Here is a 17,034-nt window from a genome sequence, read left to right on the forward strand (position 1 = left end):
CTGCTGTGATATCAGCCAGTGGCAGGATTTTTTTTAAAAAAGTACTTCAAAATGAATTATGTTACTTTATGTGTCAAATTAAAACTTTGAACATATATTTAAAAGTGGCAAATTAACTAGATTAGATATGAAATTGTTACGGAACATTAGATCTTTTTTTATAAGAAATTCTCCAATCAAAATCTGAACTAAGATTTTCTTTAAGCCCCATGGAAAAAAGAAGTGGCATACAAATGTGTGATGTCTTATGCTGTACTGTGAATTAAATCTGATGAGAAACTGAAAAATATTAAATTAATTCATTCTAAATATTAAGTAGAAGCAATGTGTTTTGCAGCATAAAATACTGAAAAGTGTAAGTGCAATGACTCATTCAACTGTATCAGCAAGCCCAGATGAAGTCATAGTTAAGCAGGTTTGAATGTTACAGAACCAGTTGGTGGGTCAACAGAGTTAAGAATTTAAATAACACATTTCTGGTTTTGTAACTTGACAAACTTGCTTATCTATCAAGCTTAGAACAGAATCTATTAAATGCTTTTTAAGAAAAAGGTTGCTGTTAGAATATTTTGTCAATTTTTAATATTTCTTATTTTCAAATTATCCCACTGTTTTTCTAACTTACTGAGTTATATTGTTCTTATAAATGCAGCTTGTTTCACATATAGAATTTTCAATCTTGATAGGATCTCATGCAGTGAGATTTCTTCAGTGCAGCTGACATTTCAGAACCAAAACTGTAACAACACATAGTTATGTTGCAGCTCTGTGCCCCCTGAGAATGCGTGACAATATTAGAAATAATGCATATGATTATTCAGTATACCAACAAAACCATCAATATAAAAGTGTCTCATTTTTATGAAATTATACATTTGTAAATGAGGCATAAAATATAAAAATATTTTATTAAAATAAAAGATTTGATATTACATTGCAAAGATTTCTTATTTATAAGTATCAAAATAAGATAATTGTCACAAATTATTGCTAACAGAAATGCTAAGTTTTCATTTTTTAAAATATTTAACAATTTGGCACAGATGATTCTATCCATACATACTTCAAAATAACTTCTAATAATACTGATAACAAAATATTAGAAAAGATCAGGTGCACAAAAAGTGTAAAAGTATAATCCAATAGATTATTATGTAGTAAATCTTTTTTAGCACCTGAATAGCTTATGTTTATGATTTGTACAAAAACTTTCCTCTTGGATTTTGTCGTCTGATTTAAAATACACACTTTGCATAAAATAGAAGTGTAAATAGTATAAAATCTTTACCTAAGTATCTAATATAATATACAAATACTGCATTATTTAGAGTGACATTCACAAATATTTTAATGCTCCTTATCATTTTCAAAAAAAGTCAGTGTAAACAATATTTTTTATTCAATCTGCAGCTTTTATATATTTTAAACAAAAGAAAGAAAACTAATTTAAAACATGACTGATAATGGGGCAACAGTATTCAGCAAATCCTTCTATGCACGAATAATTTTACTTCACATTCTTTGCAGAACAAGGCTCATGGCTATATTCTTCATTATGAATTTACTTCCAGGAATATGATTCTAGGATTCTACATGAAAATGTATTCATTTTTGGTACATTTATTTAGCAGAAGTAGCAGCAATATTTTTCATCAAAATCTAATGTTTAAAATGGATATTCTGAATAATATACCTCTAAACCAGGGCAGTGCTATTTCGATTGCACTGAGGGGTGCATGTGACATCCAGCTGTACCTTTTGCACCCCTTCTGCAAAGTAATATAAAAATAATTCTAACCTTATAAAATATGTTTCAACTGTGAAAATTATACACAAAATACATACATATGCAAACATCTATTTCATCTTCAAAGAAAATGAAAACAATTATTTTAACCCAACCTTGCTTCAGTATATTCAAAGAGTTCACATACACAAAACTGTGACCTGGACTAATCTTTATTATATATAGATCATTTGACCTATATGCATGGGTAAAAAATAGAAATTGTCATGGACATATACAGTATGGTTATCCTTGCATAGCACAGAGCAAAACATACTTCCATAATATGAGGAAAGCATATATTATTTGGCATCTATGTTTTTAATTTTTATGTCGCAGTTCTAATTCTGCTTAATAACGTTCTTTGGATAAGCTAGGTTTAGAATTATTATATAAGGCAGGAGGGGTGGTGGTAAAAATGCAACTGAGCATGTGCTTAATAAAAAAGTAATGCTTCCCAAAAAAAGTGCCTGTCTTATACTGACATTTGGGTGCTGAGGTGCAAATTAAGGCTTTTGACAGCAGAAAACTGAAAAATATGCTAGAGTTATATCTGTTAATGAGTGTAAATATACACTCATTTAATGCGTCCTATTAATATTGTGAGTTTAAAATATCCAATAGTATTTAATAATTTATTGATTTAATTTATAGTTTGCTTTGCCACTAAAATTATATGTATTAAGGCATCTAATGATCAAACATGGTTAAAACATTAAAATTATAATTTTAAAAAATAATTGAACACTCCCATATGAAATTACAAGACCCACAATAACAGCAAGCTATCTGACTAAAAATTATTTTCCATTTACAGAGGCTTGAAGCCAGTTTAACTTCCCTTGCCAGGACATTCAAAAACCTTACAGTAGATATTTCCATACAAGCCTGACTGAACAAGGCTAAAAGAAATTACTGTGTATACAGAAGCAGCACAGTGACATTTTATGCTATCTTCATTACAGAAAAATTTTGTTGTATTCAGGACTTGGTTATATTGTACGGCACTGTTTATTTGCTATTTTACAGTATATTAAAAATTAAGTTAATGCCAAATAATAATCCAATTTTGTAATTAAAATGCCAGAGTTGGAATTCTGTGAAGCAAACCTTGTGGGCCTACAAGTTGGTCCATAGACTATGACATTGTTACTTCACTTGATTTGAATGTCTTTCGCAAAATAAATACTAAAGTTTACTTGCATATATTTTTACTATGTATTATACTTGATAGCTAAAAAAATTAGCACAAGGTTCCAAAAGACCAAATAGTCTGCTAATATAACTTGACTACGGGAAGAAGACATCTTGAATGAAACTTCCACCTGGGCTGCAATAAGCGCTGAGAGAGGTACATGGGATGCTAAAGCAGGACTGTCAGAGTTGATCAGTGATTCTATCTTTTCTGCTTCTTTATTGCATGCTTCAATCTAGGAAAACATAATACTGAATTTAGTGAATAGGAAAAAGAAGGGCATTACAGAAAATATGCAATTTTTGGCTTTATTGTCTAATCTTTCAGAGTGCTTCTTTCATGTAACAGGAAATAAGATCAAAATTATCTTTTTATAAATTCAGTAAGAAAGATTTCCCTTCCGTCTGCCTCTCAGTGGTTCCGTTTGCAAGCCTTTTTGATCAGATCAGGTTGTCAGCCCTTGGGTCGCTAGCCGCACCAGGGCTGCAATTCAGGCAAAAAAGGAGCTGCCAACTGGGATGCGTGTCTACGCCCGCCAAAGGCCACACCTGCTGAAAGCTGCACAGCTCAGCTGAGCAGGGGTGTAAATGCTGCAAACCTTCCGCCAAGCTGCAGGGAAGGCAGGCACATCCCTAAAAAGCCTGCTGCATCTATGGAGCCTCCAGAAGGCCAGCTGGGCTGTGGGCTTTGTAAACAGCTGGTGTGCAGCAGAACAGATGGGCAGTGGAGAGTGTGCAGACACAGGGAGCCTGGCATGCCAGAAACAAGCAAGGCATGCCGGATGGAAAGGTCTGCAGCTGCAAAGACGCTGGCAAAGTGGCGGCGCATGAGGGGTGAGAATTATATGGGGTGGGGCCCAGGGGGTAGAACTGCAGGGATAGGGTAGAAGGCATTTAAGGGTTGTAGAGTTAAACCACATTAGAACTGATTTTGTTTTCCTTATTGTTGGTCACTCTATTGACAAAGCCTACAGCTCAGCTGCCCTTCTGAGGCTCTGTAGACCCAGCAGGCTTTTCGGGGATGTGCCTGCCCTCCCTGCAGCTTGGCAGGGGGCCCATAGCTTTTACGCCCTCTGCTTGGCTCAGATGTGCTAAACTCCAGAATGTGACACAGCTACTCCTCAGGCAAATAACTGATCCTCTGTGCACTCTGAATTGTCACTGCCAGTTACAAAATAGCCATTTTTTAAAACATCCCAGCTGCAGCAAAATACACATTTCCTTTCCTCCCTCCCTCCACTGGAATGCAAAAAAAAAGTTAACATCTATAATGGTATAATTGGAGAAGACGCAATGGAAAGATTATCTCATGTTTAGGTCTATTATCCAGATTCCTATATGAGGAGAAATGTGAAAAAAAGTTCACAGAAACTCCATTTATATAGGCCATTCTATGATTTTATCTCAATTTTGGTAGGATCAGATTAGGTTCCAGATATTAAGATTAAGTTATTTGTGCAATGAACCACAGATTATATTCTGCAGTATTCCTAACTTTTTCAAAGAGACTATCATTCCAAAATTACTTCTAAAGCACTTTATATTTATAGTCATACTTTTATATTTTTCTTTCTATTTTGTATCAGGTCTTTTCCAAACAAGAAGCAAGGAATATATTTTTCTTCTTTTGAATTTCTCCTTCTCTTTGGCATATTTATTAGAACTTGTCATGCTTATTAAAGAAGTAATTAATTCAAGGAAATTCGATTAAATCATCCCTGAAGCCATTATGGAGAAATTCTAAAAAGATTCATATTTTTGTAATACTTCAGATCTTGTTACTGATGAAGCTTGGAGATTTCTGAAATAACTTTTGATTCATTATAGGAAACCCTTAGGACATTTTAATTGGCATATTTTATTCAATCCCTTATTCAAATATGTGATTATTAATAATACATTTTTTTCTCTTTTTTTACATTTATGTTATGTTACTTGTTAAGTACATTTTACTTATTTCATTTTAATTTGGCTTTAGAATCTCTTATGTTATATTGGAAATGTGAAGGATTTAAAGTACAGTAACTTCGTAGATTCATGAAAACACAAATAAATCAAAAATATCTTTTTGACATATTTTTAGTACAAGTTTGTTTATTCCATTATCTGGAGAAAATCAAACAATATTATTGGTTTTCAGTAATAATTTTGAAGTCTTGGAGAATTTAGGCTGTGATCTAATTTACTTATTTTTTTAGTAAAATTAAATGCAAAAAAATTAAAATATTACCTGAAGAGGTTTAGGATTCTGATCAACAGGAATGATAAGAATTATAAGTTCAGATTCTATGCTGAAATATCCAAACACATCACACTGTGGTACAGAAACATGGAGACGGATCTTTTGAAGTATTTCAAGGACTGTGATTGGCTTTTGGTTGGTTATCTAGAAAATCCCCACATAAATATTTCAAAATTTATAACATTTTACAAAATTGTGTTTCTCCAGTATCCCTAATATAATAATACAATGTGCATATTTTATAGCAGGTGCATTACTTTCTGCAAAATAGATATCCTCATAAAATAACATGAGCATCTTTGAACTTTGTCTATGCTTTTGGTATACTTGACCAACAGTGCAAAATATGACTGGAATTGTCTTTACCATTAGCAGTGAATGTTACGTAACTGTTAAGTACATAACCCATCCCTTTCTTATTAATATGAAAAGCCTCACTTGGTCAAAGCTATGATGAAATTCATAGTCCCATCAGAAGACAATTGTGATTCATGTATGAGGGGCACATAACATGGATTTGGTAACTTGGTAGTTAAAATAGTTACTTTATTTTAGTTTAACTTATTTCTCTCTTTTATGTGGATTTATCAAACCACTATGGATTGGAATGTAGGAAAACTGTTTATCCTGTCACTGTATGGATTGAGTGATAACTTCTAATTCCTAAACTGAAAACATAAACTACAGATGAATGGGTGGATATTATTTCCTGATAAGAAAAAGTTTTTAGTGCAAAACTGGCATATGGTGTCTCTTCGTGAAATTCAAACAACCTTTGTAGTTGATTAACTGTGCAAAGGAGGTTACTTTTATCCTATCCAATCAACTTTCCTCTTGCAGTTTCTTTGTTGGGAATGTAAGTTGGATCAAGGTTCTCCTTTTCATAGGGAGATCTCACTTTATCCAGGTACTAGTTATCAGCTAAATGCATCAGAAACCTATTTAATCTCTCATTTGCTGCAGAGTTTGTTATAAAGTTGATGTCAGGGTGCTAAAGTCCCCCATTACTAGTGTGTTTCTTGCACTCTTCACCTGATTAGCAAATAATTCATTTATTTTCTCTACTTAGTTGGGTGCATCTGGTACATACCTATAGAAATATCATTCCTTTTTCCTCTATAACAGAATAACAGAATTGAAAGGGACCTTTCAGTCTTCTAGTCCAATCCCTGCTCAAGCAAGAGGCCCTATATTATCAACAATTGGCTGTCCAATTTCTTCTTTAAAACCTTCATCTAGAGGCAAGCCATTCTACTAATTTATTGTTCTCATTGACAGGGAATTTCTCCTTAATTCTAGGTTGGATCTCTCTTTGAAAAGTTTCAAACCATTACTTCTTATTCTATTCTCAGGTGTTTTGGAGAATAGATTGACCCCCTCTTCTCTGTGCAGGGTTCAAACAAGGAAGACTGCTTTCATATCACCCTCAATACTTCCCTTCATTTAACTAGACATCCCACAATCAAATCCCACAATCATTCATCATCATCATCATCATCATCATCATCATCATCATTATCATCATCCCCTTGTCATGATCAGATCACTTGCTGATAAACAAATCTTAATCAGATGTTAGTATATCTGCAACAGTGAAAGATTAATAAATATATTCCACCCAGAAATCTAGTAGATTCATTTGATTTTGAAAAATCAAAGGGAGTTAATTCAATCTAAATTCAGGAGGAAGGATGGTAGGTGGCCATAGAAAAGGCACATGTCCTGGATCTATCAGATTTAAGTCCTTAGCCATTTGCAGCATGCCTTCTATGTGAGATCTGATGGGGAAGGCTGATGTACCTGGGAAGAGGTGGTCTCCTAGATGTATGTATATAGTCATTTGTTCAGTATAATCTATATTTATTTTAGATCACAGCTACTAATTACAGCCCTGAAAAAATTACCACAATATATGCCACATGAGTTTGTCTTATATGATGGTTTGTTTTCCATTCCTATCCCCCCATTTGCAGCTATATATTTTATTGAATATCTGCAAGTCCGGAATAGATGGCCATCCCCAATACTTTAACTTTTCTATTTAAAAAAGACTGTTTTTACTTACCCTGGCAAAAGTATCCAATTTTTCTTTGTCATATAAGACCCTCAATATTCCTGCATACAAAGGACAACAAGCTCCTGCACAATAAAAAGACAGCAAGCACACAAAGACAGATTGTGATATATTTAAAAAAAACCTTTCTAATAATGTATGATAGTTAAAAAACCTGTTTCATCTTTACTAAGCAGCACACAGTATTTAACTAAGCCCTTTTACTGAATATTAGAATTATTAACCTCCAAGCTTTCACGTTCCTGATTCATTCTCTACAATCTCATATACTTTTCCTCCACAATTAACTTGCTTACAATTAGTTTTTAGTATACCTTTATTTAGGAACATATACCAATATAGAACATTAGCATCCATGGAATCCTATTTATCACTGATAATCATATATCATCATCAAGAGAAAATTGAAGTCCAAAATAGAGGGAGGGTAGACAGTGAAAATTGTCCAAGAATAAATTTACAGTTGACATATGCAAACAAATAACCTATTCTTCATTGTAGCCTTTGAGATTCACATTGATAATAAAGTAATCAGCTAAATGTCTGGGGAAGAGATAATATTAATAGGCAACCAAAAGGAGGACATCATTTAAGGAGCATCCTTTTGACATGGAACATCATAATATTTAATGAAAACTGAATTTATGGACCAATTCATTGCAGATTTGCTTATGATTGGGAGGGAGACAATACAACATGCTACTGAAGTTGCCATTGCTCAAATAGAAGGAGAAAGATGGAGACAGCTGGTATTCAAATATATGGCTGAAACAACAGACTGAGAAATATTGAGCAAAGATCAGTTTATCCTTGTTTGGGCAAAATATCTATCACTGATACAAATCTCCAAATTCCAGAATATATAATTTCGAATTGGCTGGTAGGCTTTAAGGCGAAATGAGCAAAAGCTCAGTTCAGGAATTTCAACAAAGATACTGCAAAGACCCCAAATCCCCTCAGTGTGAATCTAGAGACCATAATGAAGAATCAGTTCATTTTATATATGCAAAAATCAAAAATTGTATCGTTTTCCAAGATGATCCCAAGCAATATTTTCTGTGCAAAATTCAAATGTCAATCAAATATTAATGTCAGAATTTTCACCTGGAGGGATAACTGCCTTGTATCCTGTGGCTGAAAGATGGGAACATGTAACAGATACACATTCTCCTTGATAACTGTAGCCAGAAAGGACTCCAACAGCTTGACAAAGTCCATTGTAATCAACAGCCACACGATCAGAAAAAGCAGCGCAGATGTTGCTATAAGTTTCCCCATTATGGCCACATACAAAATCTACTGATTTGCAAAAGGACTGAAATAAATAAATAAATAAATTTCAGCAGAGAAATTTGGAATTATATCCAAAATCAGAAGACAATATAATTTCCCACATTTAAAAAAAAAGGCATTTATTTAATTTATTAAAATTATATGCCACCCACTTTGTTCTAACATAATTCTGGGCAGTTTACAACTCTGGACAATAAATATAACACTAAAATTATATTAGATATTGAATTTCATGTAATCTGGAAAGTATATATTATAATTATGCTTATGGACTTGTAACACATCTGAAAACTTTAAACTATTAGACTCAATTTAGACAGAAACTCTTATTATTTATTTTGATTAATGATTCTAATTATATTGAGTGTCTTTTCTAACTATTCATTATCATTTTGATTTTCACAATTTTTTAACTGCTAAATTGATATGACCAACTTTTTAAGTAGTACTAAAATTCTTATTTAATTTTATAAAGCTTGTAGATCCCTTTTCTATTTCTTTATATATATTTTCTTGGCTGTGCTTTTAAATTTCTAACAAACTAAATAAAACCATAAAGAAAATCCTTGTATACTGTACAGAATTATTCATAGGGATTTGCAGAATTAGCCCCAGTAATCAATAGCCAAATCAAAACCTATAAAAAGGAATGCCTCTTAAGACCGGAAGTTCTCCAGCTGGACAGATGTGGGGGATGTGAGCTCTGTAGAGCATCACATGAACCCTGTCTGACAAACCTATTCCAAGATCTTTTTAGAGGGGCGGCGAAGAAGGGGCAGCATCTCATCGGACCCGGGGGAGGCAACAAATCCCTCACAGTTCAGAGATTTGCCCTCTGAATCGGAGTAGGGGCGACAGCATGGCAACATGGCTGCACAAGAAGCTGGCTTCCAGCCAAAGCAACTGAACAGGAGTGTGAGGACAAGATGAAAGACCGATAAGGAAATTTATGTAACCCACAGTCATAAATCAAAATTTGGAAAAGGCAAAGAATCTTGAGAGCACAAATAACATTAATGGACGATCTGGATTTTTGCAAAAGAAAGAAAGAAAAGAAAAATGGAGGGTTGAAACACTAGCCCCCTCCCAAAAAAGCCATTTGTTTGAAACAATTCGGACAGAAAGGGAGAAAGCACAGAAGAGACAAACCCACTCAAACACTAACTTCGGTTTTGGACTTGAAAAGATTGTGTTTTTAAAGGAGTCTAGGAGGGTGAAGATTTGCTTCGTCCGAGTGTCTTTTAATTAACATTTGAAGCAACTCCAATTAATAAGAGGTGGAATGCAACAAGGGAAAAACATCAAGAAAAAGCACTCACTGACAACTGATAACCTAATCTTGACTGTGTGGGAAATTTTAATTAACCAATTGCCCTAAATCAAAACTTGGAAAAGCAGGAGGGAAGAGAAACATACCCAAGATTGGCTGTATGCAAGTTTGTTCCAAGTAATATATTTGGAGCAATTATAACTAACGAGAGATGAAAAATAACAAGGAAAAACAATAACAAAATCAAGAACTGGGAAATACGAAGTCTATTTTTTCTTTTTTGCCTGCAAAAGATCAAGATGGCTCCAGCTTCTCTTCCGTTTTCACAATAGTTGAATTAACTAAATTTAAGGTGGACCAGAACCTTGAAATAAGATTTGTATAACTAACTGCAATTTTGGAACTGGACATTAAGGAAGAACAAAAGACCAAGATGGCTCCCGTCACTCTTCTACACAGCAGCTGAAGTAGATAAATTTAAGGTGGACCAGAACTCTGAAATAAGAACTGTATAACTAACTGTAACTTTGGAACAGGACATCATGGAAACCTGGGAATTTGAAGAACTACGTGAAATTATAAAAAATATGCATGAATCGTTAAAATCAAGCCTAAATAGAATTCTGAATTCAGAAAAGCAGGTATTTTAAAGAAGGGAAGAAAGAAGGGGGGAGAGACAATGAAGGGATAGAAACGGTGGGAAATAAAAAGCAAACAAAAAACTCCATTGGGCTTGGCAGTGGTATAGGGAAAAATGTAAAGGGGGGGATGTGTCCCAACAAAAGGGAATAAAAAGCAGACAAAAGAGGTTTTGGAGGTTGACAGCATAAGGAAAATTGAAATAGGAAGTTATGCCCCAACAAAGAAAAATATAAAATATATTTTTGATGGTGGCTTGAGGAAAATTAAAGAGGGTGGATGTGGCAAAACAAAGAAAAGGGAGAAGGCAGGAATAGAGAAGTGGGACAAAAGACTTGCTAGGAAAAAATCAGAGAACTAGAAATTGTTATATGGGAAAATATAAAGCTAAGATAAGGGGTGTATTCCTAAATATGACAATAAAATGGTGTTGCTAACTGATTGAATATGATAATGGAAAGATAAATAAAGGTTAAAATATATGGAATATGAACAAATATGAAACTGATATGGGGAGATTGTAAAGCAGAGGTTTGTGACTCACTATTTTACATGATAATTAAACTGAGTTGATAATTGATTGAATATAACAATAGAAGGACAATTAAGCATAGGTTAAAATATATGAAACATGGATGTATATAGAACTTTTAAGATGATGAACAAAGTGAGATGTGTACTGCTTGTTATGCTATATAGTAAATTAAGGGAATTAATTAATTAGCATTGGTCAGTAAGGATTGACATTTATAGACAATTAAGAGTAATCTAAATCAAGATATGGAAAAATGGAGAGGGAACATGAGACATACCTACAATGGGAAACTATTGAGATTTAAAGACAGAATCAAAGGGGGGGGGCAAATAAGGATGTACAATTATATAAATATAATGATGAGAATAGCTGGGAATTGTAACCATGTCTACATCTCGGCCAAAATTAGGTGGGGTGGGGTGGGGATGGGGTTTAAAAGCACAATGACTATATACACATACTTTTTTGTTCTCTCTTTTAAAAAGGAGGAGGAAGATATATATTAAAATTAAATATGTATATTGAAAAGGAATTATAAATACCATCAACATAAAATGGAGCTCACTCAGAAGCTGAAATACACCAAGTAAATGAGGTGAAGAATGTGAAGTAGAAAGAGGTAAGGGAAGAAGAGAGGGATAGGAGAGAGAGCGGGGGGGGGGAGAGGAAGAGAGAAAGGAGGTGTGGAAAGGGGAGAGAGGAGAAGGAGAGAGGAAGGGGAAGTAGAAAAGAAAAGGGTGACAGAGGGAAGAAAGGAAGTAGGGAGGAAGAGGAGAGAGGGAGAAGAAAGTGATGGATAAGGTACAAATATGGTGTATGGAGAGCAGAACAGCCAATAATTGTTTTTGGGAGTTGATGGTAAGATGAATTGATGTAAACATTTAATGATACAATGCAATGTTGGCTATGTAATAGTATATATGTGGTTATATGTTATGAACATGAAAAAATAAAAACTTTATATATATATATATATATATATATATATATATATATATATATAAAAAGATTATAATTTCTTAACTTGTTTAAATAGCATAAATTATTAGCATTAGGTAGATGTAGCAACAGAATTCCACAAAAAAAGTAGTTTTATACCTGACATGGACCTTTGTATGATATAATTTTTCCTTTTTGATGCAGAGCACAGATATTATTATATTCTATATTGTCTGTGTCACAAACAGGATCTCGCAACTGGTCACCACAACTGAATTGTCTTGGGACACATTCATATTGGTTACATCCAAAGTTCTCAAAACTTGTTAAACAAACCTGTGGCTTTGGTAAACATCTGGAGAAAATATTTTCAAATATTTATTCCAAAAGAAAAACAAAAGCAATAGAAATATTATAACAAAGAATTTATTTATTTTATATTCTGCTCTGTTCTTTAAAAAGTTGTAAACAATTATGTTAATAAATATAATAGATATTTTTGGTCATAAGCATCAAATACAGAATGGATATAAATGTTTTATAAAAGTGTTATCTTATTTATGAAATCTGCAATCCTCACAAAGGACAGGAGATAATGTGTGGGGACCTACAATATCAGCCATCTCCCTGGCATACTTTGTATTATTGTTCCAAGTACGATATTGGATCCACCAGCCCAAATGGAACCTTCTGTTTCTAAGATATTTCCATTCCTACCTTTCTGTAATCAGACGCAATACTATGGATTCCAAAATAAAGAAAGCAGTACTGATTTGACACCAGCAGACCAAAAAAAAAAAAAAAACCCTGATTCATTATCCTTAATCATTAGCTAAATTTCCCATTGCCCTTAGTTTTTTTTTTTTGGGGGGGGGGGAGTGGGGTTTTGAAATACCAATTGTTTTGGCAATATTTATTTAATTTATGAGCCTCACTCATCCAAGCAACTCTAGGCAATTTAGAACATATTTTAAAAAATGAAATAATAATAAACAGCATATATATACCATACCGTACCTATCATACCATACCACAACATAACAACACAACACAACACATAAGATACATCCCTAGTTTACAATGCTTCCTTTCAGGGAAGATTGAGGAGTAAAATCCCAGCATGAGGATGGAATAAAAAAGTAGGCTATTCCATGATCTGCTGAAATAGCCATGATTTAAGGCTTAAGGCCTTAAACAAAAATAAGGTGAAGGTCATGTGGACTTTAGGGTATTTAGTTATTCCTCAAGGCAGCTATATTCACAGGGGGGAGGGGAACACATCTTCATGTTCCAATATAATTATAAATCATAACCTAACATATTTGCCAAAATGATCACTGGAACATCTATAAAAATTATCCAATGTGCCAAATAATGAAATGAAAATTTGGTTGGACTATAGAATTGAGATAGTAGACAAAAATGGGCATATTAAAATATTGTGGGATTTCTGAATACAAACTGATAAAGTCTTAGCCCTAATACACCAGATTTAAGTGTTTAACTTCTTTAAAAGAAGAAAGTGTGGATAACTGATTTAGTAATATCAGTTAAAGTGGTGTTCCAGTGATTTTTGAATTGCACTTAAGATGTCTATAACTATTGGTATTATCTATGGATTTGTATATTCAGCAAGACTTTTAAACTGAATTTGGCATTTTTATCCATTTATTGAGTCCTTCCCATGCACCTGGGATAGACAGATGTTGTTTGATGGTGTTAAAGTATCTTTGAAGGGTGTAAGATGTTCATGTAAAGTTAATTGAATTTTACAATATTTCTTGTCACAATAGTGAATCTGCCCGACTGATTTCACCTGTCAGAAGATTGCAAAAGATGACCTTGGGATATCATCATAAATCTAATCCAGTTGCCAAGTGTCCCATGTTGATCACATAACCGTAGGGATGTTGCACCATCAATAAGTGTGAAAAAGAATTTTGTCACTCTTTTCATTGCTATTATATGTCGAGAACTACTTGCGTCACACATGATAGCACATATTGGATTTAGGCTTGTATCAAAATCTCTCTGGGAACTTGGATGATTACTGGATGTACTTAGCCGGGCTTATCTTCCTGCAGACCGCTCCTTAACAAAATAAACTCTTTTTCTTTGGAAATAGAGGGGAGCGAAGCGCTGCTTACTTGTTTATTTATTATGGCACCCAGATCAAAGAAGCGTCTTGCTACAAATGTGTCTAAAGAATTTAAAGAATCTTTTTTGGAAATACAGCCTTTGTCTCCTACGCCCTCTACTGGAGAAGTTTTAACACAGGAATATCTCTTTAAAATTTTTGATGCCTTTAAGCAAGAACTTAAGGAATTTGTATTGCAACTTTATGATGATCTAAAATCTAAAGTTAATCAAATGAAGGCGAATACGTTTGCAGCCGTGTCTGCCCTGTCGGATTACTCTGCTGAAATAGAGAACAAATTGGAAAGTCTGGAGAAGGCTAATTTTGATTTGACTACCAATATTCAAATTTTACAAGAAAAAATTAGAAATAACGAAGAACAGCTTATGATGCTAAATTTTGATAGGAAGGCATTTTCAATAAGAGTCAGGGGATTCCGTGAAAAGGAGCAAGAGAATTTGAAACAGACCTTTGCTGAAGCCTTCAGCCATGCGCTGGGAAGCCCGGGACTTAACTTTGATTGGCAGATTCGGAAAATCTATCGCCAGAACTCATTGACAGCGGAACAGCGACAGCTCCCGAGGGATATAATTATACATTTCTCTACCAAAGAATCTAGAAACGCGATTGTGCAAAAGTTTCATAATAACAGTCTCCGAGTTGATGACCAGGACGTGATTGTCTTCAAAAATATACCTTCCCAGATGTTGAAAGCAAGAAGGGACTACACCTTTTTAACTAAAGAGCTTAGGAGTCAACAGATTCGATACAGATGGGAGGCCCCTGCCGGCATCACGGTTACATTTGAGAATCAAAGATTTCGTCTTAATTCTGTTTCAGAGGCTCAAGATTTCTATTGTAGGATTCTGAAGGCGGGATTTCCTGATGCGCTTGGAAGAGAGGAGAGACAAGCGGAAGGAGAAAGCAAACGGCTGGCCATGCGGCTGCAAGATGGAGGGGGTAGCCCCTCCTCCCTCGGAGAAGCAGAAGAACGCAGATCAAGAATTTAGATACTTCAAAAGACTTCCTAAAGTTGAGGACTGAATGGGGGTTTGAGACCTCTCTCCGGTAGAAAAAGTGGACTAATTTTTATCAGAAGGGAAAGCTGGGTGAAACTACTTTGAGCTAGATTCTAAAGTAACGTTAGCATAAATTTGATAGTGGTTAAAAGAATGCGGAATGATTTATGTTGTTTAAACTTTGTTAGATGGGACTATTTTAAAATAGAAGGTTAACTGACTCCTGCTGAAAGTATTATTTGAATATGATCCATGCTATTTAACTTTTATTTGAAGGGAAAGTTGGTTGTAATAGTTTTGAGTTACATTTCAAATAAACGCTAGTATAAATTTGATAGTGGTAAATATTAGACAAGCAAGAGATGAGGGTAAAATGCATGTGGAATGAACTACGTTATTTGAGGTAAATACCAGACAAGCAAGGGAAGAGGGCAAAATTTATGTTGTTTAAAGCTTATTAGAATAAGAAGCCGCTTGGGATTATTTTAAGATAACTGTAAAAAGAATGCGGAATGATTTATGTTGTTTAAACTTTGTTAGAAGCGACTACCTTAAAATAGAAGGTTAACTGATTCTTGCTGAAAGTATTATTGGAATATGTGGAATGATTTATGCTACAAATCGCTCTGAGTTATATTTTAAACAAATGGTAGTATAAATTTGATAGTGGTAAATATCAGACAAGTGGGGGATGAGGGTAAAATACATGTGGAATGAACTAAGTTATTTAAATTCTATTAGAAGGGGAAGTCGGTTGGAATTATCTTAAGATAGAAATTGATTCCTGTGTAAAGTAATATCTGATCTACGCTGCTTAACTTTACTAAGAAGGGGAAATCTGGTTAGATTATTTTGAATTACTGTTTGAAAAAGGGGTAAAGAAAGATCACTTACGTTGTTTAAATTTTACTAGAAGGGAAAGTTTGATTACTTGTCTGTAAAGTTATATTTGAATATATGGCATGAACCACGTTGCTTAAATCTTATTGGAAGGGATCATAAGGTTTAGGAAGGGAACGGGAGAGCCTACAGAAGGTCGGGGTAAATAGCAAAGAAGTAAGAGATGAGAATAAAATATAGATAGAATGATTTATACTATTTAAGCATAGATAAAGATGGGGGGCTGAGATCAACACAAAGAGTGGTCTCTTTTTTTCTTTTTTCTCTTTTTTCTTTTTTTCCTTTTTTTTTTTCTTTCTCTGCTTTTCCCTTTTTTTTTTTTTTTTTGATATATTACTTTTATTTTTTAATCCATATGTATACAAGATATTTTAGATAGAAGGTAGTGCCAGGTGTGGGCCCTGGGAAGTCGGGAGGATTAGGGATGGGGATTGTGGGGGGTGGGGTGGGGGGTGTTAATATAGTTTTAATAAGAACAAGAATGTATTTATATACGGTGGTTCTTTTTTTTTATTATTATTATTATTATTTTCCTTGGTTCACTTTACTTTTATCAGATCAAACAACACTCGAATAAAGGCATACACCAAGGAGGGAGGTAGAGGGAAGGAAGAGGGAGGAGTAAGGAAGGAGTAAGGGGAATGTAAGGAGTATGTAAGGAGGGTGTCTGGGGAGTAAGGGGAGAAGGAAGGTTTGAGGGGAAAGGGAAGTAGGAGGGGAGTGTTAGAGGGAGAAAGGAAAGTTGGAGGGGGTAGATGGGGTGTATGGAGGATGCAAGGGTTAGGTGGGGTTGTGAATGATGAGTTGTGTTTCCTTTTTATTTGTTCGTTTTATTCCCTTTTTCTTTTTTTTTTTCTTTTCTTATAGTAAATACCCTGTATATAAATGATTGCAAATGGAATGTGAAAATTGAATAAAATATTTTATACGGGAACTTTTACAGAGAATTTTGGAAGGAAATCTACTTCCAACATCTAAGCTCAGAGTCAGGACTTCTACTCTCACT

At 34.1% G+C, this 17,034-nt stretch overlaps 1 protein-coding gene across 1 annotated transcript in view; it reads right to left on the reverse strand.

The window, feature by feature from the left end:
* Positions 1-943: 943 nt before the first annotated feature.
* The window catches only part of RECK (reversion inducing cysteine rich protein with kazal motifs), a 94,029-nt gene continuing 77,938 nt past the window's right edge, over positions 944-17,034 (reverse strand). The window contains 5 exon segments of the mRNA XM_032235893.1: positions 944-3,216; positions 5,211-5,366; positions 7,288-7,361; positions 8,401-8,611; positions 12,132-12,327. Of these exon segments, the coding sequence (XP_032091784.1) occupies positions 3,001-3,216; positions 5,211-5,366; positions 7,288-7,361; positions 8,401-8,611; positions 12,132-12,327 (853 nt within the window). The 3' untranslated portion in view covers positions 944-3,000.

The sequence above is a fragment of the Thamnophis elegans genome, chromosome Z (genome assembly GCF_009769535.1).
Source record: "Thamnophis elegans isolate rThaEle1 chromosome Z, rThaEle1.pri, whole genome shotgun sequence".
Lineage (NCBI taxonomy): Eukaryota > Metazoa > Chordata > Lepidosauria > Squamata > Colubridae > Thamnophis > Thamnophis elegans.